This window comes from Rattus rattus, chromosome 5, assembly GCF_011064425.1.
Source record: "Rattus rattus isolate New Zealand chromosome 5, Rrattus_CSIRO_v1, whole genome shotgun sequence".
In the NCBI taxonomy this organism is placed as follows: domain Eukaryota; kingdom Metazoa; phylum Chordata; class Mammalia; order Rodentia; family Muridae; genus Rattus; species Rattus rattus.
The window spans coordinates 100142856-100167302 of record NC_046158.1 but is presented as its reverse complement, the minus strand read 5'-3'; the positions used below and the strand labels follow the sequence as shown (position 1 = coordinate 100167302).

The following is a 24447-nucleotide window of genomic DNA, read 5'->3' as shown; positions in this document are numbered from 1 at the left end:
AAATATTATGAGCCAGAAACCCTAGCAAAAGTGCCTTTTACCATAGTACTAAATTTAATTAAGATGGGTACTCACATATTTATCTTTAATAAAATTAATTCAAGATCCAATACTAGTTTGACAATTTCCTAAGCTACACAATTCCAACCTTTGAAGATAGTGGTGGTAGAGCTGATCCCCGTCAATGACAATACAGTATTTAACTTGTACTTTATACATTTTTTGTGTAGATATAAACAACACCAGCCTACTGACAGGGTCACAGAAAACCTGAAGAAGTTACTTTCATATTGTGAAGACATCTACCTGTATTACAAGTTGGCGTATGAACACAAGTTTTTTGAAATTGTAAATATGCTTCTGAAGGATCCTCAAACAGGATGCTGTCTTAAAGATATGCTCGCAGGTTAGAAGATCTGAAAGGTGCTTGATTGTTCGTACCTATACGGCTCTAAGGGATGTTCCATCATAATAAAGTATTTGGATACCTTTATCCCCATTTGAGTTGAAAAGCCCAGAAATATACCACACTGCACCAGTCGTTTGTGTCTGTAGGAAATGGAGAGATTAGTATTGAGATCAAAAGTGTCTTGTTAGAATGGCTTCTACATAGAGAAACAATAGTGCTTAAAGAACACCTGTGCCTGCAGGTTCCAGTTTCAAAGCAATTTAATCTTATTTACACAGTTAAGGAACGGGTGATACATTTTCATGAGTTAGAAACTGATCTTTCTGTAATAAAATAGATTTTAACTCAGTGTCATTATCACTGCTGAGGAAATCGTAGCCCTTGTCTGCCTTCAACAGCATTCACTGGAGTTATTGCTATGTACTCTCCCTTCTGTTAACTCACTGTCACTTAGATGGTCCTGTTTTCCACTCAGTAGTCTACAGAGCTTTGAGGTCACTATGACCTATGGAAGAGAAATTAGAAACATTTTTGTTCTGATTCTGATAACTGGGGGCTGGAGCACAAGTTTGGGTAAATTATTTAAGATGTAATTCAATTTATTCGTATAACAATAACCTAAGTAACAGGCTCCATCACTACTAATAAATAGTCCTAGGTACTTAATTGGGCCTTAGCATCTAAACAACAAAATAATTTCCCAAATAAACAAGAGTAGGAAGGCAGCCTCTGTTGCTCTACAACTATTGAAAGCCCAAACACTCTTGCTTCAAAGCTGTGACTACATCAAGCATTGATTAGCTTTAGTGAGTACAGAGACCTCCACCCAAGAGTGGCATTCTGTACTCTTAACTATCTCTTGGGATATAACACAAAATTTAAGTCCTCACAATAGTGATTTTATTAAATTAGTTGCTTTATAAAACATTGCAGATGTCATAATTGTTAACATAACAATTTACCAAACTGTAGTTAACTGGTGCAGTTTGCTGAGCATGTTTTATAAAGAAAAGGAAATGCCAAAACCCTGTTAAAAGTTTTTCCATTGCAGCCTAGAAGAACAAGATTTGTTTCTCAGACACTTGAATCAGGCAAACAGAAACAGAGTTCCCTCCCCCATTTGAAGTCCTCCATCAAAAGAAACAGGCTGATAAGTAACTAGACAGTCAATGCACTGGTGAGTCCACACTTGCACTGTAATAATGGAGAAGTTTACCTTCTTCAGCTTCAAAGTCGGAGGGTTTTGGTCATTAAAATCTTAAGTATCAAACTAGTACTTTTCAGCCACAGTATCTTCACTCTGAGATAAACATTCTTCTTCACAACAAGTTTTTAATATCCTCACCTCAATTTTAAGACAAAGCAATTTTAATACTAGGTGCATCCCACATGCCCTTGCTGCAAACTGCTTTTCTTGACAAGTTATGAAGTAGTTCAAGGAGGTATGGTTAAGGCTGTATTACTGAATGGTGCTGGTAAATACTACACTTTTTTTTTTGTCATGTTGCAACCTTTGTTTCCAATTTAGTGACTGCTGCTATGGAATCGGATAGCAACAATGACAACATTATTAGGTTTGTTTTGTTTTTAAACTATGATTTAGTAGCAACTGAGGTTCCCAATTTTAACCCCTTGGCAACAAGATCCAAGTTCCCTCATTTGCACATTAGCACCTGAGTGTCAAGGGGTTAAATAACCAGCACAAAGATACTGCACTTCTGATTGTAGCATTTGGCAGAACTGAAAGGAAAGGAGGTTGTGCTACATGTTGAAGGGATTGTGGGCAACAGAAAGGAGACACCAGAAGATAAAATGTCACATGAAGTCTTCATAGTCTTGTACATATCCTCCATCATATCCACCATAGTCTGCCAGATCGTCTTTCATGGTGGCCTTTAATCCCCCTCCAGGTACCACACCTTTCTTCTTCTTTTTGGCTTTGCTTTGCTAAAAATGAAGAGTTAAAGTCATGAATCTTTATCTATTATGGGTGTTTCATCTGTCATAGCAAACATTTAAAGAGGTCAAAGCCTCTCTAAAAGGCATAACCTATAGCAATCTTGATTTTTCTCAGAAAAGAACACACATATGTCTGAATGGAAGCATCAGGCAGCCATGGGGCTGCTCTCTTCTAACCCAGCTTCAACAGGCTCTCTAATACAAATACTTACCTTTTCCTGCTTCTGTTTTTCACTGCAGAGCACAGTCAATGAGTTGGTAATCTTTTTCAAGTCATCAATTTCCACTTTAAAAGAGGGAGAGAAAGAGACATACTACTAAACTTCAATTTTTCAGCATTTTGAAAAATAAAATCAAAATAGGCATCCTTTTAACGTATAAAAATTAATTTGTATGTCGATAAAGTCGGGTAACTCTCCTTCATAAATAACTGTTCAGTCTATGGCTAGGCTCAGTGAGCTCACAAAATCCCAATGATGAACTCAATGGCTATAAGAACTGTAACATGGACTCTTTAGTATTCCCACTGCTTCTTACCTCCTCTCCTCAGCTTAAAAGGGGAGAACCATGGCCTCCTTCCTGTAACACATCCTCACATTAGCTAGTAACACATATGACAAGCCTTCTAGCCTAAGAACTGTAATACATTTAGTGGACAATCTGCCCTGTACTTAACTGAAAAAAAAAAAAAAAATCAGTGCTTAGACACAGAAAATGTTTGTGTTTGCTTAGAAAGAGCCCCAACCCCCAAGAGTGAAACACACTACATATAACCCGTGGGTAAATCAATCACATTTGAGAATCCCCTGCTTAGTGATCGTTCCTCAAAGAAAATCAACTACTAATTCACAATGACCCTTTTCTCAATCTTCAGCCAGTCCTACCCCAGATATCCTTGACGTGGCAATGTCAGCACATACGTGCCAGCTCTGTTGGGCAACTTGGACAGCACCTTAGGCTTACATTTGTAAAGTCGGCAGTTCTTGAGGGTCTTACTGAGCTCAAAACCCCTAGAAGCTGCTAGTCTATTCCTTCTAAAGATACTTTGTGGCTTCTTTAGGAGATGACTGGATAAAGGGGTGACCTGCTTTGGCATAAACCAACTATCTTTTGGGAAGCTACTACAAAACAATGAAAGCAGCCTGCCACCATGCATTGGAGAGTATTCCAAAAATATTTGCTAAAAAGGAAATCTCAACTCTTTATTACATAGCATTAAAGCACTTTTAAAAAACTATTTATTTTTCAAAGTATAGTGTTCATAATACAGTCTCTTACCCCCTTAGTTTTTCAAGACAGGGTTTCTCTGTGTAGCCCTGGCTGTCCTGGAACTCACAGAGATCTGCCTGTGCTTCTCAAGTACTAGGATTACAGGTATAGCCATCACACCCAACCACAATACAGACTTATCAAAAAAGGGCTAGAATCAGAATCACTTACATGAAATACAGACATCTCGAACTAAGGCTTCCAAAAAACTGGCATAATATAGTGATTTTTCATATTGTGTAATTTTATCTTTTAGTAACTTTCCAAACTCTGTGAAGTCATCTCTTGAAGATGGGTTCATAGCATCTATTCCATAAACTGTATTATTAACACCTGTAAGAGAGAGAAGTCCTGAAACGTTAGGAAAAAAGCAAACATTTTAAATTCATCAGTGAGAGGCTAGTGAAATGGCTCAGTGGGTTACAAGCGCTTATCTGGAGCTCATGTAAAGATGGGGAGAGAACTGACTCCATAAAACGGTCCTCTGACCTCTACACATGCTCTTAGACCCCATAACAACAAACATTTTAAAGTTCGTAAAGCAAGTTGAATTGCCATAGTGTGCGCCATAATGTGGTATGGTGCATGTGCGTGTGCATGTGTACTTGAACTGCGTGTGAAAGTAAGAGTATAACTTTCCTTCCACCAGTAAGGGTCCTAGGGATCAAACTCATGTTGTCATCAGGTTTATTATTACCCTCTGAGCCACCACTCCAGCCCTCTGAATCTTTTTAACCTGGGCCTATTAGAGTTCTCAGACAGAATTCAAGAAGAGCCTTCTAAATCTTCTAAATTCAAAATAGAGTTCAAGGCCTGGCAGAGACAGAGAGAAACCGAGACAGACTGACACTAACAACCAACAAATAAATTAAAAAAATCATATGGGCTGGGAATGTAGCACAGGTAGTGCCTGCCTAACATGTATGAAGCCCTGAATTCAATCTCCTGCATTAAAAGTTAAAAACATAATTCTATGTCATGAGACTTGTTTTGTTTCAATTTAACAAATTCCTTTGTTAAAAAAATAATAAAAGACCTTACATATTTTAAAGACATAGTTGAAAAACAGGTCTACACAGGGAATCCAGACTGACTTAGGCTACACAGAGACCCTATCTCAAAAACAAGCTGTAGTTTTTTTAAAAAAAAAAAAAAAAAAAAGGGACCCACAGAATTCACTAGCTTTCCAAAAACAACGCTCTCAAAGATTAAGAAAGACAGAACGAACTGGGTGGAAGATAGCTCAATGGTTCACTGCCACTAAGTGTGACCACCTAAAGTTCAAGCACCTGAACCCATGTGGCAGGAGAGAACCAAGTCTACAAGATGTCCATAGGCATCTAGGGTACACAAGCACAAACAACTTTTGGGATGGGAAAAAAATAAAAAAGACAGATATGGAGGGTTGGAGAGATGGTTAAGAGCACTGACTGCTCTTCCAGAGGTCCTGAGTTCAATCCCCAGCAACCACATGGTGGCTCACAGCCATCTGTAATGAGATCTGATGCCCTCTTCTGGTGTGTCTGAACACAGCTACAGTATATTCATATATAAAATAAATAAATCTTATTTTTAAAAAAATAGATGGATACTATAAAAATAATCAGCTAACTCCAAAAGCAGTTTTCTCTCAGTGTTAAAATCTGAGCGAAAACTTAATCTAGCCTCAAATGATCTAACAATACCACAGACTCAGCACTGCAGTATAAGAATTGACAGTTAATTCCTATTAACCAAACAATTACTGTGCTAGTGCACTTTTTACTTCTTAATCTGGTATCTCATATGAGGTTTTCTGCACTGAGCATATAAACATGGCTGTCATGAATACAGGACACCCACAGTCACACCTGAGGAATATGGTCCTACTTTCTAAAGGGGGAAACAACTACAGCAAGCAAGCCTCTTGCATTGTAGAGAAGGGATTAGGGAGTCAGAATTTTTTTTCATACCTGGTAATGACAAATTAGACAACTAAAGTAGGGTCTTGATTTCTCTTCCTCAGTTGTGCTGGCAGTCAACTAGATAAACTACGAGTCCTCTGACAACAGGGAACTTCAATTGAGAAAATGCCCTTACCAGATTGGCCTGTGGTGCATTTTCTTGATTTTTGATTTATGTGAGACAGCACAGCTCACTGCAGGCAGTGACACCCCTGAGTCCTGGGTGCTGTAAGAAAGTGGAATGAGCAGGCCAAGAGGAGCAAGCTAGTAAGCAGCAATCCTCCATGGCTTCTGTTTCACTTCCTGCCCTGACTTCTCTGGATGATGGGCAATAAGCTATAAGATAAAAATAACTCTTTCCTTCCTAAGTGGCTTTGGTGTGATGTTTTATCACAGTAATAGAACTATGACACTAAGAATGCACGCATTTATCTTGTTCACTGATTATAGCTGTGAAATGCCACAGCAGGATGACCCCAAAGACAGTTCGGCATTTAATTTCGAAGCTACAGACTACAGAATCTATCCAGCTCATAAATTTTAGGGAAAGTGTATTTTACTGGATCTACTAGGTTGGGAGGCACAGCCTTGGTATAGACTTAGCTGGCTTCCACTTCTGACCCTCCTGTCTCAATGTCCCATGTGTTACAAAGATGTCAAATTCAATAACCTTTACGATACACTAAGCAATTACCCAAAATCTGACAACTTTTCTGTACCTTGTCAATCTCAAAAATATAAACAAGAACTTAAAAGATGTTTTCTTAAAACTTCAATTAGTATATATGTGTCCTTTAAAAACATGGTTTTTGATCTTTTATGGGTAGTAAGATGGGCAGAATTTTTCATCTGGATAGCTCAACACTACACCCATCATCTTACCAAAAGTTTCTTTTGCTAATTCAAGGTCTGACTCTTCCTGTAATTTCTTTAGCCGGAGTTTATCTGCTAATTGCTCTTCGGGTGTTAGCACTTTAGATTCTTCAGGTTCTTCTAACTAGAAAGAAACAGAAATTTCACTTACAAATGCCAAGCTTATGGTGGAAACAATTCATACTGTATGAATTTTATGTCGGCGCCTATATAAAGAAGCAAGCACACACAAGGTGGTTACTGGATTTTACCACTCATTTAAACACTTTAGGTGTTCTTATTTCAGTTGTACAGCTAAAACACAGAAGCTGGGTGGGAGTGGTGTACACCTTTAATCCCAGCACCAGGAGGTAGGTGGTGTCTGGTCTATAGATGAGTTCCAGGATAGCCAGGGCTACAACCACACAGAAAAACCTAGTCTTAGTCACCACCAACCCCAAATTATGGAGACATAAAGAGGCGAGCAAGGTAACAGGAAGTAACATCTAACAAGGGTGAGAGTTGAACCCAGGAAGGATTTATTTCATTATTTCTTGTGTTATTTTATCTATAGTTCATATTTTATTTTGCTTTTTTATTTGCTTAATTTTGTCTGTTTCATTAATTGGTTTTTTTCTTGAGACAGGCTCTCTTGTAGTTCAAACTTGCTGTGTAGCTGAGGATGACCTACAACTCTTGATCCTTTGTCTCTTAACTACTAGTATTAGGATTCCAGGCCTATGCTACCACACCTGGCTAGTTTGTTTTAGTCTATTTTCAGCTTAAGGTTTTCTATTTTTAAGACAGGGTTGTAATATGGAGCACAGGCTAATGTGGAACTTATTGACTTTTCTGCTTCAATGTTTTGATCATGTCTTTTTTTTTTTTTTTTAAAAGATTTATTATATGTAAGTACACTGCAGCTGTCTTCAGACACACCAGAAGAGGGCATCGGATCTCATTACAGATGGTTGTAAGCCACCATGTGGTTGCTGGGATTTGAACTCAGGACTTCTGGAAGAGCAGACAGTGCTCTTAACCACTTAGCCATCTCTCCAGCCCATGTCCTTTTTTTTTTTTTTTGTGAAGACAGTTTCTTTGTGTAACCCTGGCTGTCCTTGAACTTACTACTGCCTGACTCTGAGCATTTGTCACAAGCTTAAGTTTTGTGTTCTTTTCTGTTTTTTCTTTTAGTTTCCAAGTCAGGTGATTGTACATGACTTTAGTCCCAGCACTTGGAAGGCAGAGGCAGGCAGATCTGTGGAAGTTCAAAGCCAGCCTGATCTACAGAACAAGTTTTAGGACAGCCAGGGCTAGAGAGATGCACAGAAGTAGAGGGAGGGACATTCAGTTGAGAGGGAGACATTCCTTCTATGATATTGCTGAGGAGGAAGGTCAATTGGGTACTTCTCTGCCTCTAGCAGGCTTCCACCCCAGCATCTAGCTCCCAAATCTTCATTGATAAAAATGGTTGAGATTTTGTTAAAAAACAAGTCAATGAGAAATATCTCCATTTTGTAATCCTTAATAGCTAAGAAATGATAATCAATAAAATGTAACAGGTGGGTAAGAAACTGATGTAATGAAAAATGTAAGTTTATAATGGAACCAGGCTGTGTCCTCATCTCAACCCAGTTACTTCTTCAGAATCAGCAAACAGTGCAGGCAAGAACATGACTCCTGATATGAGGTAGTAGAACGCACATGCTTAAAATGTCTAACTTGAATCTCACCAAAAGTTTACTCATAAGTTGCAATTTAGAGTTATGTTATAAAGTAACCAGATACAGATAAAAGGGAGTAGGCTCTATAAGACAACTAGCAGTCCAGCCTCTTTCATATATCAGTAAAACAAGGGGAAGAGAAAGGGCATAGAGGTGGTGGTAAGAGGAGTAAAAGGAGAAAACAAAAGACTATAAGGAGTCAGCACAATAACCACCATGTGATACACGTACAAGCTCTGCTTCAATAGAGCAAATTTAAAAGATTGCTTAGAATAACTGCAAGTATACATTTCTATGTTTGTATGTGTTTGTATAACACATTAAATGCACGCATACAAATTAACATTGAAATCTAGATCTAGAGATTTTTAGAATATCAGGTTATATTTATGCAATCATATGAAAAAGATCCCTATTCAGAGGCTTAAAGATAATGTTTCTTAGTTGTATTAATATGTAGTCCTGACTAGTCTAGAAGTGCTACATAGACCAGACTAGAACTCAAATTTTAGTAATCCTTCTGCTTCTGCCTTCCAAGTGCCAATACTACAGGTATGAAAACGATCACATTTGCTTTATGAGACTGTATCTCACAGTATATCCTAGGCTAGTCTTGAGTTTTATAGTCCTCTAATTCAGGCTTACAAAGTACTGGTATTACAGCACCACCATGCTAGATTATTTTCTTATCATATTTATAGTTTTTGTTTTTTTTTTCTTAACAAAAAGCAAAGAAGGCCAGGCAATGTTGGTGCATGCCTTTAATCACAGCACTTAGGAAGCAAAGGCAGGAAGGAGGATCTTAGAAGTTTGAGGCTAGCCTGATCTACAGAGTGACTTCTAGGACAGCCAGGACTACCTGTCAGATAGCCAGAGAAACTCTATCAAAAAAGAAAGGAAAGAAAGAAAGACAGATTGAGTAAAATTATTTCCATGTTATGTATGGAAACATCTCTACAATAAAGTAAATAAAAGCAAAGTGAAAACCATACAAGAAAAGAAAGCCACTTAGTGATGCATGTCTGTAATCTCAGCACTTGGGAAGAGACAGGAGGAAATCAAATTCAAGGTCAGCCTCACTTATACAGCTAAACCTGTCTCAAAGATGGGTGGGGAGAATATATACAGAAATATAAATATATCTTCAAGTGTTTACATTCAAGACAGGAATAAGTAAGGAAGGGGTTAGGAGTGTTTTATAGGAATTGTTTTATGTTTGAATTATGAAAATGTCTTCTATTTAAAAAGAATAATTAATACTATTTCTGGATCCTGCTACAAATAACGAAGAATAAAACCACAAATGACACACAAACTTTTTATGTTTTGCTCAGTAACTGTGACAAGAAATAGCTACAGATAGGTTGGGGATACAGATCAGTGGTGGAGGGCCCATTTATATGAACAAGACCCTGAATTCAATCCCAGCACTGCAAAAAAGAAAGGAAAACGAAAGAGGAGGAGGAAGATGAAGAGAAAGAAGAAAACTGTAGGCACAGGCAAAAAACATTCACTGAATGTGAAACAAAATATTTTCACACAAGGCTTCTAAGTTCTGTTTTTTGCATAAATCACCAATCAATCTGCTTCTGGGATTTGTCTGTTTGTTTGATCTATCGAGACAAGTTTTTTTGTTTTGTTTTGTTTTGTTTTGTTTTGTTTTGTTTTTCTGTGTAATAGCCCTGGCTGTCCTGGACTTGCTTTGTAGACCAGGCTGACCTCAAACTCATGGAGATTAGCCTATCCCTGCCTTCGGAGTGCTGGCATTAAAGGCATGCACCAAAACACCCGGCTGGGATATGATATATCTGTTTAGTCTTTACAGAGCCCTTCAAAAGTTGCTAGGTAATTATTTGCAGCCAGTTCAGATACTTTACCACAACTGACACAATATTAATTCTGTATGCATTTTAAGGAAACTGGAAAAACTTACCCTCTTTTTAATTTCTTCTTGCCTTTTTTTCTGTTGCCGTTCTTTCTCTTTTATCTTTTCTGCTATTTTTTTCTTTTCTGAAATTTTTACTTCTGAAAGAAAAATTTTATTTACAACTATATTGAGTACTTTCTAGTGTATGACCAAGCCAAACATGATGCTTGAACACTTGAAGAAACCAAACCTTCCTTAGCTTCCTTCCCAGAGTCATGTACTGATATCCTGGAAATGAGGGCATTTCTGGCACTCTTCCTTTTCAAGTCAGACCCCCAAGGATCCAAATATCTCTCTTCATACTTCCTTTAGACAAGGTAGATCAAATAACACCATTTTCTCTATTCTTTTTTCTGCCCTCGAGACCCAGCAGTCAAATAGAAAGGTATATAATCTGAATGTTGAGAAGCCAGAGAGGAAGAGCAGAAAAAATAAAGAATAAGCATGTGGCTCACCTGGTTTGACTTCTGCTTCTTCTTTATTTTCATCATCATCATCATCCCAGTTATCCTAAAGACAAGACCCTCCATTAGTGATTCTTACACGCTTTCTTTCCCCTGTGACCTCTAGGGTTAACCTAATTCTACAGAAACAAGTTTGTTGCTATTTTTGGTATTACAGGCTTTTTAACAGTAATAAAGCCCTTAGCCAAGGTTTATCTTCCCAATTTTCCAGTCTACTTTTATATATCAGGAGTGATAGAAGCTTTACATGTTTCTCTTTGAGTTTGGTCCTAGTATTCTGTAAATTCCAACATTGTTGTTTCCTTGCCTCAGTCATGTCCTATAACTAGTTATTTCTATATATAGCAAAGGCTACTAGGGTTTAAAAATTAATATTTAGAAGGAAGGCAGAATCTAGTGTGGCCCAGGCTGGCCTTGAACTCCTGATCTTTCTGCCTCCATTTCCCAATTGGTAGAATTTCAGGCTACCAAACCCAGTCTCTGAACAGAATTTTAACATTTAAGTTAGATTCATCAATTCTTTAAAGCTTTCTAATCCAAAATCTGCAGTGTTTCAAAATTCAAAACATTCTTAAGTACCAACATGTTACTATAAGAATATTCCATTCTGGGCTGGAGAGATGGCTCAGTGATTAGGAGCACTAACTGCTCTTCCAGAGGTCCTGAGTTCAATTCCCAGCAACCACATGGTGACTCACAACCATTTGTAATGGGATCAGATGCCTTCTTCTGGTGCGTCTGAAGACACCTACAGTGTACTCATATACAGTAAACAAATCTTTAAAAAACAAAAGAATATTCCATTTCATTCAGTTGGGCCTAGTGCCTCAAGCCTAAATTTACCCCAACTACTTGGGAGATAGATTGAGTTCAAATTCAAGACCTGCCTCTACAAAGTGAGTTTAAGATGGTCTGGGCAACAAATTACCGAAATCCTGTTTCAAATTAAGTGCAAAAAAACCCTGAAGGTTAGGGAATATGGCTCAGTAGTAAAATGCCTGCCTGGTATACACACAAGCCCCTACGTTCAATTCCCAGTACAAACAAACAAACAAACAGAAAATTCTAATCTGATCCATTGATAGATCTTTAGTCAAAATAAACCAAATATTAAAAAAAAAATTGGTGAATAAAATTATCTTCCTGCTATGTGTATAAGATATATCTAAAACAATAGAATTTCATGTTTACTTGAATCCCCACCTCTAAGATATATTATTACACATACACATATACACCTCATAATCTGAAGGGAAAAAGAAATACTTCTGGCCTCAAGCATTCTGGATAAAGGAATATACTGTACAATCTGTACCACATTACCTGAAAACAACAGAAAAGGTGTACTACTTCTTGGCTTTTGAGACAGAGTTTCACTATACAGTCTAGGCAGGCCTCCAACACTGATTCACCTGTCTTTGCCTCCAAGTAATGGGATCTAAGACATGAAGGTTCCCACCCGCAGCTCGACTAATTCTTCTAATTGTACTATCTCAATTTCTAGTACACTAGTAAGCAGGAACAAGAGTAATAGGCACCCCTATCTTTTTTTCTCTCTTAATGAAACTATCCCTGAACATAGTAAAATCTATGAGTCATTGCCCATTGCTACCTCTGGATTTGCATTAAGTTACAAAATCTCACATCAAAGAGTTTGCCATAGTTTATTCTAGAATCTATATGGTTTCATTTTTTTTCAATTTCTATCCCTGATCCATCTAGATCAAAAAAACCATAGATCTAATATCTTAATTTTCAAAATGGTTAGTAAGCTGCCAAGCATCAGTTATGAAAAAGTCTACCCTACTGTTATCATATACTAAAATTTTGAATATTGAATTTCTGGCTTCCTATCTAATCCTACCATTAAGAGTGTGTCTTCATTCATCAGTAATACATTGAGAGTTTTTTAATGTATATTTTAAGACAGGGTCTCACTACATAGCCCTGGCCCTCCTGGAACTTGCTATATAGACTAGGCTAGCCTAAAACTTGCAGTGATCCTCCTGCCTCTCTCTCCTGAGTGTAGAGATTGCAGATGTAACTAACATCCCATTTAGTATCACACTGCTTTCATTATAGAATTACGGTATGTTTAATGTCTGCTAGTGGTCATTCCCCATTTCAGGATTTTTAATGTTTTCCAGCACACTTCTTTCTTCAGATCCATTTAGCTAATGCCATAAAAAGCTTCTCAATTAAAATACAAGATAACCAAGGTAAAATTTCTAAGCCTTAAAATCAGTTGCAGTCTTATTTTTATTTTGGATATTGGCTACCTCTGTGGCCTAGAGTGGCCGTGAACTCATGATCCTCTTGTCTTCCCTTACTTCATTCTGGGGTCATAGGCATCTGTGTACTACCACACTACTTAGCAGTTTTTCCATTTATCAAATGGGCCACTCTCTAGCCAATAGGTCATTTTTTTCAAGCAGTGTTGCTTACAACACATCCAGTCAATGAATCAAATTACATAATACTTTTAAGTACAAAAGGTGAGTCAAGAACTAACTAAACCTTTATAGCTCTGGTTCCCTAAGCTGGGCAAGGCACTCTGAGGTAGACCTATTCTCTGCTTTTTCTATGTCTAACTCAATCACTGAGTTACATATAAACCTACTGTCAAACACCATTTTCTATAGAATTTAGAAGAATCCAATTTAATAGGGATGTAGACAGCCCTCAATTTAAATTGAGCTTCAATCTATAGGTAGAACAGGCTCGGCAACCACCAGGCAGAGTATTCATGTCACTTGAAAATGAGCCATCAGAGGGAAACACTGACGCTAGTAGGTGAGGAAAGACTGACTAATATGTCGCAACTATGACACAGACACGCTTCTAGCTTTATAGCATTACAGATCACAGATCTAAATCAATGGAGGTATGTATACTAAACTTCAATTAGGACAAGCTTTGTATTTCCAACAAAGAAATAAAAAACCTCTCCACCTGATTAAAGTTGCAATGGAAAACAAGCAGAGAAGGAATAACTATATATACAAAGTAAATATCTCTGAGTATAATTTTTAAAAAACATCCTATTTTCTGTGTTTGGGTATTCTTTCTTCATGTATATCTGCATAACACGTGTGTGCCTATTGCCCTAAGATGCCAGAAGAGGATTCAGACTTCCTAGAACTGGAGTTACAGTTCTAAATCACTACACAAGTACTAGGAATCTAATCTGGATTCTTTGCAAGAGCCAGTGCTCCTACCCAATGAGCTAACTCTCCAGCCCCCAAGTAAATATATTTTTATAACCACTTGTCAATTTAAGCCATGATTTAGACTTTTAATAGACAATTAGTCATTATTTGAATAACTACAATACTAGAGTTAAAAATTAAAAATAAAGTGTTTGTATTACCTTACTATTCTACTTTATTTCTTACATCAAAACTGTAGTACAAACAGAATCAAAGAGATAAAAACAGAAGTTAACTACCAGGTGTTTGGGGGTCTGTAAATATGCTGTTTGGACAGTGCTTCGGATAGGAGGATCATTGTATGTCTAGGAAGTGCAGAGTTAAAGGTCAGATAATAACAGTATACAGACGTATTGAGCATTTACTTTGCACCATAATTATGCTTAGGAGCCTTTTCATGTTGTAACATTAAGGTTGGTCCTCATAACACTCCTAAAAGTAAGGCAGCAGCATCTCAATTTCAGAAAAGAAAACTGTGGCTCAGATGAAGCCAACATATTATCTCAGTAAGAAAAGACATAGGGACTTGCTCTGGACCAAAGTGACACAGAACAAACTCTCTCTGAACGTTGCAATATAAAATAACTGAAAACTAAGTCCCTCCTGCTAAGATCTGTTCTATTAGTTAGAGAACGAGCTCCCCTAGATCTCAGGGAATCCCATAAAAGCAGTTAAGGTACATATTAGTATGTAAAATGTGCCCAGATACATGCAACTGCCATTGGTAGGTTTTATTTTGTTTGGAAATTTAAAGAAACTGAGTTTTAAGCTTTGGTCTGGAACCAGAAAGTCATGAGAAAATTATCACTGAATACAATCACCACAGAGAAGCACATTCTTAGTAGTTCATCTATACCAACTCTGTATCCTCTATCCTTATCACTCTGTTTTCCCACAACAAAAGATAAGCCAGCTCCTATCCATGCAAACAAGAGGCTACTTAGAAATTCTCCATCTTATCACAGATTCTATTTCTTGAGATATTGTTTTGTGGTGGGATCTTGCTGTGTAGTTTAGACAGGCCTTGAACTCATGACCCTCTTTTACCTCTGGAATGCTGGGATTTGTGGCATGTGCCATCACGCCAGGCCAGAATAGGTTTTAATAGCAAAAAAAGGCAGTTCCTATAAATAAATTCTAGGCAGAGTCATGGCACCTGCCTCAGTGCACAAAGGACCATGAAAAGCAAGCCATATCTACTACCATTACCCTCAAACACATGTGACAAGCCTGCCTTGACATCACTACTAAGTTACCATATTATTTCTCTTAAGAGAAAATAGCTGGCACTATTCAAGAAAGGTAGCTTTCCACAGAAATTTTTAAAAATGTGCGTCCTGAAAAGTAAATGTAGTACAGAATGCCTAGCACAACCGCTGTAGGCAAACTGAGCAGACTATTCTGTAAACACGAGGACCTTGTAAATGCTGGCACATTTTCCAGATAAAATGACAAAAGTGTTGCAAGACACTTAAAATAGAGACAGTAAGCCTACCTATCACTTCAAAAAAGACCTAAGTGTTATTTGGTTCAAGATACAACCTATTAATATACTATTAAAAATACCTTTCCCACAAGAGGGGAATATAGCTCGACTGATGTAGGACTTGCACAGAATACATGAGGTCTTGGATTCAAACTCCATTACTGAAAGAAACATCAAACACTGCAGGAATTTGATTCAGGTATGCTAGTGGTTTATTCCTGTAATCCCAGCACTCAGAGTGTGGAGACAGGAGGATCAGGAATTCACGGTCAACTTCTGTCACCTGTGGAGTTCTAGGTCAGCCTGGACTGTAAGATTATAACAAAAACATTCAGTCTGGCTTCATAAAACGGCCAACTTTTTTAGAGAGAAGTTGTTTATAATTTACTCATGTATATAGTACTCATGCCCTACAGATATTCACCTAACATCATTAGAATAATTTCTCTCAAAGAGATGGCCGCTTTCAAGTTCAAAATTTATTTCTTAACCAAACACAACCAAGTATTAAGAGGAAAACAAAAAATTTCAATATTATTTTAAAAAAAGTTTTCTATTAATGTACCTAACAGTTGGCTGGTTCTGCCATTTTCATAATACGAAAGTGTAGTCTCATATACGATGAGAGAAATACATTTAAGGTTGAAAATGCTTCCAACTGAAGCATTACAAATTTATATATTGTCAAATGGAAAGAGCTTCAAAAGAGCAGCTGTTTTAACCCATAGCAATAGCCCAGGAGTTAACATATATTTCTCTCCTTTTGTTCTCAAATTACTTGGTCTAGCAAACCTTTTTGATTTTTCTTTTTTTTTTTTTTTGATTAATAGATTTATTGATGCAAGAACAGAGGCATCCTTGCGAACTTAGTAGGAGATGCTAAATTTTCTGTCCAGTTTTTCCTTCCTGGATAAGTCTTTCCTTTTTGTCTCTGTCTGTTTTGATAACATAATACTAGAAGATGAGAGGCCCTAAACCTGCCACCGCTCCTAAAAGTGAGTTCTTGGGAGTGGGTCTGAAATTAGGATAAACATTTGCTGATCTTGCATAGGTTCAACGAATCAAGGCAGGACCCTCGATGTGTGTTTGGCGTTTGGGTTCGTTGTACTGAAGCAGATACTCCCGTTTAAGCCGGGCCCTTATGCTCATGCGCTCGACCTGCGCCTTTCGGGTCTCCAGAGACACGTCATACTCGGCAGGGTCAAGGGTACTGGGGAAGAGTGGCCAGGGTTGCAGGCTTATACTTGGAAAATGACATCGAACATTTGCATCTGCGCTTTTTTTTCCCTTTTAAAGGCATAGTAGCCCAGAGCCTCCTCAAACTCCCTATGGTGATTTGAATAGGTTTGACCTCCACAGATTTTGAATGGTTGGCCCATGGGGAGTGGCACTATTTGGAGGTGTGGCTTTGCTGTGGAGTGGGCTTTGAGGGTTCCACCTACGCTCAAGTTCTGCCCAGTGTGGAAAAGAGCCTCCTCCTGGCTGCCTGTGAGAGACAGTCTCTGATTCTTGCTGCCTTCGGATCAAAATATAAAACTCTTGGTTTCTCCAGCACCAGGTCTGCCTGCATGCTGCCATGATAATGGACTGAACCTCTGAAACTGTCAGCCAGCACCAATTAAAGGTATGCTTTTATAAGAGTTACCTTGGTCATAGTGTCTCTTCACAGCAATAAAAACCTAAGACACTCCCTATGAGTAGACCTTGTTCTTCTTATCCTGAGCGCTGAAATTATAGGAGGAGTACCACTATCATACCAAGTTTACATAGTGCTAGAAATGGAACCCAGAGTTTCATGTATCTTAGGCAAGCACTCTACCAACTGAGCAATATCCCCAGGCCACAGGATACCATACAATTTCTCACAGGAAAAAAAAAAATTTAGTACTATGTAAATTATGTAGTTTCTGCTCTAAGCAGCTTCAGAACTGACAAGGCTAGCCTTCTCATTAAAATTCAGTTTTTAAAAGAAAAATGTTCTACCGTCTTCCATAAGTCAAAATAATTGTTTCAGTAAATTCTACTCCATTTAATCCTGTTTTGTTCCAGCTCAATGCTTACCTGTCTCATGTTCAATGATTATCAACCAATTTTACTTTAATTCCTGGCTAAGCAATATCAAGGCCAAAAAGCCGAGCACTGGGGCTGGAAAGATGGATCGGTGGTTTAGAGCACTTACTGCTCTTGTAGAAGACCTGGCTCACAATTCTAACTCCAGTTCAATAGCATCTGATGCCCTCTTCTAACCTTCATGAGCACCAGGCATACATATGGTGCACATATGCACTTGCAGACAGACAATATACAATTAATCTTTAAAAGCCTCCAGCCAAACACTAAATAAGTAACTAATTTATTTGCAATGGCCCAGTACAACACATAGAATAAGTAAATACTTTTCAATAAAAAGAACATACTTGAGGGCTGGAAAGATGCTCAGACTGCTCTTCCAGATGTCCTGAGTTCAAATCCCAGCAACCACATGGTGGCTCATAACCATCTGTAATGAGATCTGACGCCTTCTTCTGGTGTGTCTGAAGACAGCTACAGTGTACTCATATATAAAAATAAATCTTAAAAAAGCATACTTGAGATAACTGATTCCCAGGTTGTCCACTGATACATACCATGCGGCATGTATGTCCACACACAAAAATAAAGTTTTCTAAGTGAAAACTATTTTATAAAATTTATTAAAGTACTGGAATGATTTGGATTTTCCTCACTATAATCTTGTTGAAGGCCGAACATGGTAGCTCCTTCACTCCTATAATCCTAGTACTTGGGAGGCTAAGGCAGGAGGATTGCCATGGGTTGTAAGGCCAGACTGGGCCAGAGTAAGACTGTCTCAAGAAAAAAAAAAAAAAAAAAAAAAAAATCATATATATATGATGACTATCTTCAGTTGTGAAGGGACTTACAGAGGAAGAGCTAATGCTAATTAAACCACTGTATGTTTGTGATTTTCTATAAATTAGAAAAATATTCTCTTCAAGATAAACATTTTCAGCCTAGGGAGGGGTTGGGGGATGTTGGCCCTGAAACCGGGAAAGGGAATAACAATCAAAATGTAAATAAGAAATACTCAAGTTAATAAAGAATTAAAAAAGGAAAAAAAAAAAAAAAAAAAAAAAGAAAGAAAAAAAAAAAAAAAAAAAAAAAAAAAAAAATTTCAGCCTAGCATGGTGGCAACACACTTGTAATTCCAGCACTCAGAAGGCTGAGGCAGGAGAAGCTTGAGTGTTCAAGTCCAGCCTAGTGTATACAACCAGACTGCTCCTCCTACCTCCCAAAAAAAGGGCAGGACTAGGGATACAGTTCACTTGGTAGAGAGTCAAACCATCCTGAGTTCCAACATTGGAAATGCATAAACCAGGCACAGAGCACATAGCATAGCACTTGGGAAGCCAAGAAACAGTTTAAGACCACCCTTAGTACACAGTGAATTAAACACTATCCTGAGCTACATGATACACTCTTTTAAAGAAAACAAAACAAACAATTGCCTATTTTCTGGCAAAATTGTTACCTGAAAATGTAACCACATTTTTCTCTAAAATACAGATCTTGAAGTGGCACACACACATGTATGTAAAGAACTTGGAAGGATGAAGCAGGAAGATCCAAACTGGAGATCCTCCCCGCAAATAAAATATAAAAAATAAACAAAAATAAAGTAAATATAGATCCTATTCCTCAGAAGCACTAATATGTGAAAAAAAGATGTCCTTAACCTGGAAGATTTACAATATTAATCTGGATAGATCCTTAAAGTAAATGAGTAAGGCACAACTGCTTACTCCATAGTTTTTACCTGGGTCAGTTCTCGGAGACCTGTGTAATAAATTCTACAGTGCAACTATAGAGACACATAGCTGAGGGCTGCAGATGTAGTTCAGGTGGTGGCTTGCCCTGGGTTCTATCCACAGGGAGGCATAAACTGAGGGTAGCTGTACATGCCTTCAAATGTCTGTAGGCAAGGTCACAGAATTCAGTTGGCAAAGATGGTGAGGCCAGCCTTGGGCCAAATGATATCCTGCCTAAAATAACTAAACATAAAAACAGACAAAAACAAAACAAAATGCCTGAGATAGCTGAACACAGCCAGAAGTTTCCTCTAAAAATCTGTATACCTTCTGAATAAACCTGATTTGCAACCTGTTAAATTGAAATGATTTTAGGGAATCCAGTAAAATGGTTTTAAAGTTGCATTGTCCCTGCTTTCAGTAGGTACTCAATCCTGCATCTATATCTGTACATCACTCTAGTCATATACACAAAGTAAGAATTTCTTCCACTACCTCTGCGTATCAGAATAGTAAGAAAAAGTCTAAGTAAATACTAAATACAAATAGAGATGTACACACCTTAGTTCTCAAAAAGAAGTATGTCTGCCTATCTGTGGACATGCATATGACAGTAGATCTACAAGGACAGAGATACTGGATGTCCTGGAGCTAAAGCCACAGACAGCTATGATGTAAATGCTAGGAATCTGACTCTGGCACTCAAGAAGAGAAGACTGCTCTTAGGTCATCTCTCTATCGAGTAGGTTTCACCTTTTTACTGGGAAAAAAGTCTGTCCTCCATGAATATTAAGAGATCTACAGCTTAAGTCCATTTTTGCCACTGTAAGACAGCTACTGAAAAGTCAGAAAGGTTAAAAAGAACAACAGTCAACTAGGGCGAGTAACTAAAACAGACACTATATTAAAATGGTAACTTATAAAGGTCAAGCGCGTGATTCTTGATAAAAAGAATACTTTCTACAGTTTTGCCATAGAACTCTCTCTCTATGGCCCAAGTTGGTCTTAAACTCTTGGGCCCAGCTGATTCTCCTCCAACTTCCCCAAAGTGCTAGAACTACACTTGCCATCCCAACAATCTATTTTTTTTTTAATCACATATTAAATTGTTTAAGAACTACAATTTTTGACTTCATGAAAACTAAGCCTTGCACACCACCACAAAACGATTAAACACTAAAGTATCAGGATTCGGAAGTTTGGCAACATAACTCATTGCTATGCAAGGTGACAAATTTCAATTCTAACAAACTTCTGAATGGGCAAAAACTTGATAACCATGATCCATCTTCCAATAAAAACAAAATTCATAGTAAATAGACACTATAGAAAAAAATCAATCCTCCTGGCTTTAGGAAATGATAAAATGTGACATAAAATAAACCTCAGATATTTAGATTTTAACAGCTAAACTATTTCCATTAGGATAAAAGAAGGAAGACATCAATGAAAACTAATATTTTCTGAATACCTACCAAGTGCTAGGTAGCCCTGCTTAATGCTCATTTAAAAGACAAAGTAATTCTGATGGTAGTGTACTCCTTTAGTCACAGAACTCCTGAGCAGAGCCAGGCAGATTGGTGAGATTCAAAGACTGCCTGGTTTACATAGTCAGACCCAGTCTCAAAACAGTCAAAAAAACAACAAACTATATAATGCAAGTCTCATTATGATTATTTACATATTGAGAAAGTGTAACTAGAAAATGCCAAGGTAACATAATCCAGTCTGATTCTAAAACCCAGGAGTCAAAAACTGTGGTCTTTATGGTAACTTACTTCTAAGTCTCCCAAAAATTAGCTCTTACACTTAGACTTGTGGGTCTCCAATGACCCTTTCAGAGATCAGATATTTACATTTCAACTTATAACAGCTGCAAAATCAGTTATAAAGTAGCAACAATTTAATAATTTTATGCTTAGGAGGGGGTCACCAACAACATGTCAAATACAAGTTAAAAGATCATGGCACCAGGAAGGGCCAGAATTACTATTAATTACTGTTATGTGGTTAAGAATTATAAACATCGGGGTTGGGGATTTAGCTCAGTGGTAGAGCACTTGCCTAGCAAGCGCAAGGCCCTGGGTTCGGTCCCCAGCTCCAGAAAAAAAAGAAAAGAGAAGAAAAAAAAAAGAATTATAAACATCAGGATCGACACCACTTAAGATTCCATAACCCCAGGTAGATGCTATCCGGCATCATTACAGACATCTTCAAACTTTAAACTTTAAGCTTTCTGGAACTTATTCCCACTTCTTCTGGTTTCCCCCCCACTCCTGTTTTATTTTGAATCTATTCCCAGCCCTTCATTTTAACTTCTTTAACTTTATAGGATGTCCTAACTTCTACTTCCTAGGGAAAGTGAAAAATCAAACCTGAAAATCTGCTGTGATGTGGTGGCAAATCATGCCCAAGTGTATACATACACTAGGAAACAAAGCATGCAAGTGGCCAGTCATTAACGCTACTTGTCATTATTGACTTCAATGTATACAAAGCTCGCTCCATTCCTCAAATTCAGGCCAGCTGGTAAAGTGGGCATACACTTCAACAACAAACTTCAGGATGAAGAAGAAAAATCCAAACAGTACATCTGAAGCTGTAGGATGAGCCCCTAGGAGTTTTTAAAAACAATAAAGGTGAATAGGACTCGAATCTACATGATAAAGAAAAACAAAACCAGTGGCCCCTGGTTTATTTACCACAACAACCAACTCTGGTATTTTTCTAGGCCTGTCTGTCCCTGTGTAGATGAATACCTGTTAACTCAGTTTTTCACAGTTCACAGTTCTGTCCACTAACTCGCTGGTTATCTCAGTGCTCCCAGTTCATCCTTCTTACCACAGGGTGGGGGAAGGGAGAGCTAAAAGTTGTTTTACTGCTCCAATTCTAGGTTAGAAAAATCAATCTATTTTCTCCATCTAATCGCTCGAACGAAGCTACCGGCCTTCACAATCATACCTAAGTTACTGACACATGGGAGACACGAACTAGGAAAGGCGGGTCTCACGACTTTCCATATGGGACAAACACTGAAACTGAGTTCCCGATCTGCTCGGCTTGTTTCGGCTACAGGTTCTGGATTGCGAAGATAGCACGTGGGCCGACCGGACTGCTGCTGTCATTTCTTGTCGCCAGTTAGGTTCCAGGCCTGAGAGCAGACCCTCGGTGAAGAGCTGGGGCCCAGGCGGCCACCACCCTCCGCAGAGTCAGGCCGGACAAGCTGCCGCCTGCTACCCACATGGCCGTCCAGCTGAGGGAACCAAGGAACCAGGGAACCTTTGGGCCGACGCTCACGCGGGACCCACGGCCCGCAGGCCCGGGCGGCGCCCCGGGGTCCCGAGTCTCCCCGCCCGCAGCCAGCGCCCACCCGCGTAGCCTGGCGCCCTGGCCCGCACCTACCTTCACGTCCTCGTCCTCGTCCTCGCCTTCCCAGCGGTCCCCGCCTGCCGTGCCGCCGCCCGCGACCTTCCGCACCGGGTCCTCCATAGAGAACGTGTCCGCGTCTATGGAAGAGAGCGAGTCGCGTTAGTACACGCGTGGGAGCAGGGCCTCCACAGCCCGCACTCGGGCCGGAACTTCTGCTCACCCCAGGAGTCTGAGTCCCCCGCTGCCGCCGCCGCCGCCGCCGCCATCTCGATCCGGGGGTGAGCGTGTGTGAAGGGAAGAGCTGCGAAGAGTTAGCGCGGCAGAGGTGAGTCACTGGGCTGGCTCTCGTTGGCCCGCGCGGGGCAGGCTGGGACTGTGGCTGACTGGGCGCCTGGCCGAAGCTCCGCCCCCCCGGGCGACGCGCGCGGCGGGGAGGGGCGGGGCGGGGCGACGCTGGGCTAGGGACGCGGACCAGCCCGGGCCTCCCCACCTCCCCCACCCCCGCGAGAAGGAAAAGGAAGTGCGCACGCCTGAGTCGGGCGGTGCTGGCTTGGCGAGCAGATCTTCTATTGCTGGTAGACTGGGAGCCAGCAGAAGCTCAGTGAGAAGGAAGTAGGCAGGGCTTTTCTCCCGAGGCCTCCTAGCATTTGGGCACGGAGATCGAAGCCTACCCCAAAGTCTCCCGGGTTTTCCCTTCCCGTGGTCACCCGGAGCCTAGCACGGTGATTCTTTGGCGGAAACATTTCGGAGTTCCGTGCCAAGGCATATATTCTAGTTTGTCCTCAACACAGTAGCAAAATAGTTATGTAAACAGATTTCGGCACAGTGCAATGGCTGCAACAAAAAGAAGCATTATGAGGTTAGATGTAAAAAGGTAGCATTAACGACGACGGAGGTTGCAGTTTCCTGCCCGCGGTAGGCACTGATGAAGTTGGAGTTTGAGAAACCAAGTGACTTGTGCTCTGGTGCATTTGTAGTAGAGAGAAGTCTTGTGGTGCTCATCTGACTAAGTACAATCGAACAGGTAAACTGATAATAAAGAACCTAAAAGGAGCATAATTCTTTCTCCCTTGACACTGGGCTTCCTTATAAGGACGTTAAGGGACGAGCTAGTTTAGATATTGTTTAATTTTCCAATATATTCATAGTTTTTAAAGTTTGTTGTTTTTTTTTTTTTTTTTAAGACAAGTTTCTCTGTGTAGCATTGGCTGTCCTGGAACTCACTCTGTAGACCAGGCTAGCTATGAACTCAGAAATCCACCGGCTGGTGCCTCCCAAGTACTGGGATTAAAGGCATGAGCCACCACATCTGGTTTAATTTTTAAAGTCTTGAAAAGATATTATTGACCCAGATCAGCCATTCTCTTATTAGTTTCCGCTTCTTGCGTGTTTTTCGTCTACAAGTAAACATTTTATAATGTGATCTTTCAAGAAATGTTCTACAGCACTAAAGTGAGAGGCAGCGCTCTATAAAAAATAGCATTCATTTATAATTTGGCAAAATACCTAATACATAAGTACAGTCAAATAGGATGAAACCAAGAGCCTCTGCATTCCTTGCATTACCGCTGAGCTATGTGATTTCCAACTCGAACGAATTAAGTGAGAAGAATTAAAGCCCAAATTAAGCCAGAGACAAAGGAGAGGAAGGAACTAGTCTGAAAACTAAATGTCAAAGGCAATAGAACTTAGTGATTGGAATGGTTAACTTTATGTATCAGCTTGACTAGACTGTGGTATGCATATTCAGTACTTTTTAGTCAAACACCAGTCTAGTTGCTGTGAATGTTAGGTGTGATTAATGTTTCAATCAGTAGTTGAGTAAAGCATTGTAATATATGTTGATCCAGCCATGAATCCGAATTAAGACCATAGGAAGGAAGACTTAGGCTTCCAGACCACAGGGTCAGATGTCCCTTGGATCTCTACCCTGCAGGCCGGCCCTGAAGATTTTGGATAATTGTTTGATCTAAGTTCCTTAAATTCTCTTTTGATACATGCATCCCATTTCTCTGTTTCTGTGTAGAGCC

The 24447-nt window shown here is 39.2% G+C and overlaps 2 protein-coding genes and 1 pseudogene across 2 annotated transcripts in view; 1 reads left to right on the top strand and 2 right to left on the bottom strand.

Annotated features, from left to right (window-relative positions):
* Positions 1–3046, top strand: part of Spg11 (SPG11 vesicle trafficking associated, spatacsin) — a 66104-nt gene extending 63058 nt beyond the window's left edge. Inside the window, exon 40 of the mRNA XM_032904086.1 lies at positions 231–3046. Within this exon, the coding sequence (XP_032759977.1) occupies positions 231–411 (181 nt within the window). The 3' untranslated portion in view covers positions 412–3046. The remainder of the gene's footprint in view (positions 1–230) is intronic.
* On the bottom strand, positions 69–22787 carry Eif3j (eukaryotic translation initiation factor 3 subunit J). The gene is made up of 8 exons (XM_032904087.1): positions 22638–22787; positions 22451–22554; positions 10539–10593; positions 10090–10181; positions 6463–6577; positions 3809–3970; positions 2581–2654; positions 69–2356 (listed from the first exon to the last, which is right to left on the bottom strand). Exons 1-8 carry the CDS (start codon positions 22681–22683, stop codon positions 2225–2227), a joined length of 780 nt encoding a protein of 259 aa, XP_032759978.1. The 5' UTR covers positions 22684–22787; the 3' UTR covers positions 69–2224.
* On the bottom strand, positions 12791–16500 carry LOC116901878 (annotated as a pseudogene).
* Positions 22788–24447: the final 1660 nt, after the last annotated feature.

Bases quoted from the DNA above. Each gene is read 5' to 3' on its own strand.
- Eif3j (XM_032904087.1), bottom strand. From the start codon at position 22,683: ATGGCGGCGGCGGCGGCGGCGGCAGCGGGGGACTCAGACTCCTGGG. The intron at 6,578-10,089 runs GTAAGTTTTTCC...GTTTCTTTCTAG, and splicing joins AAGAAGAAATTAAAAAGAGG to TTAGAAGAACCTGAAGAATC. The intron at 3,971-6,462 runs GTAAGATGATGG...TCTCTCTTACAG, and splicing joins ATTAGCAAAAGAAACTTTTG to GTGTTAATAATACAGTTTAT.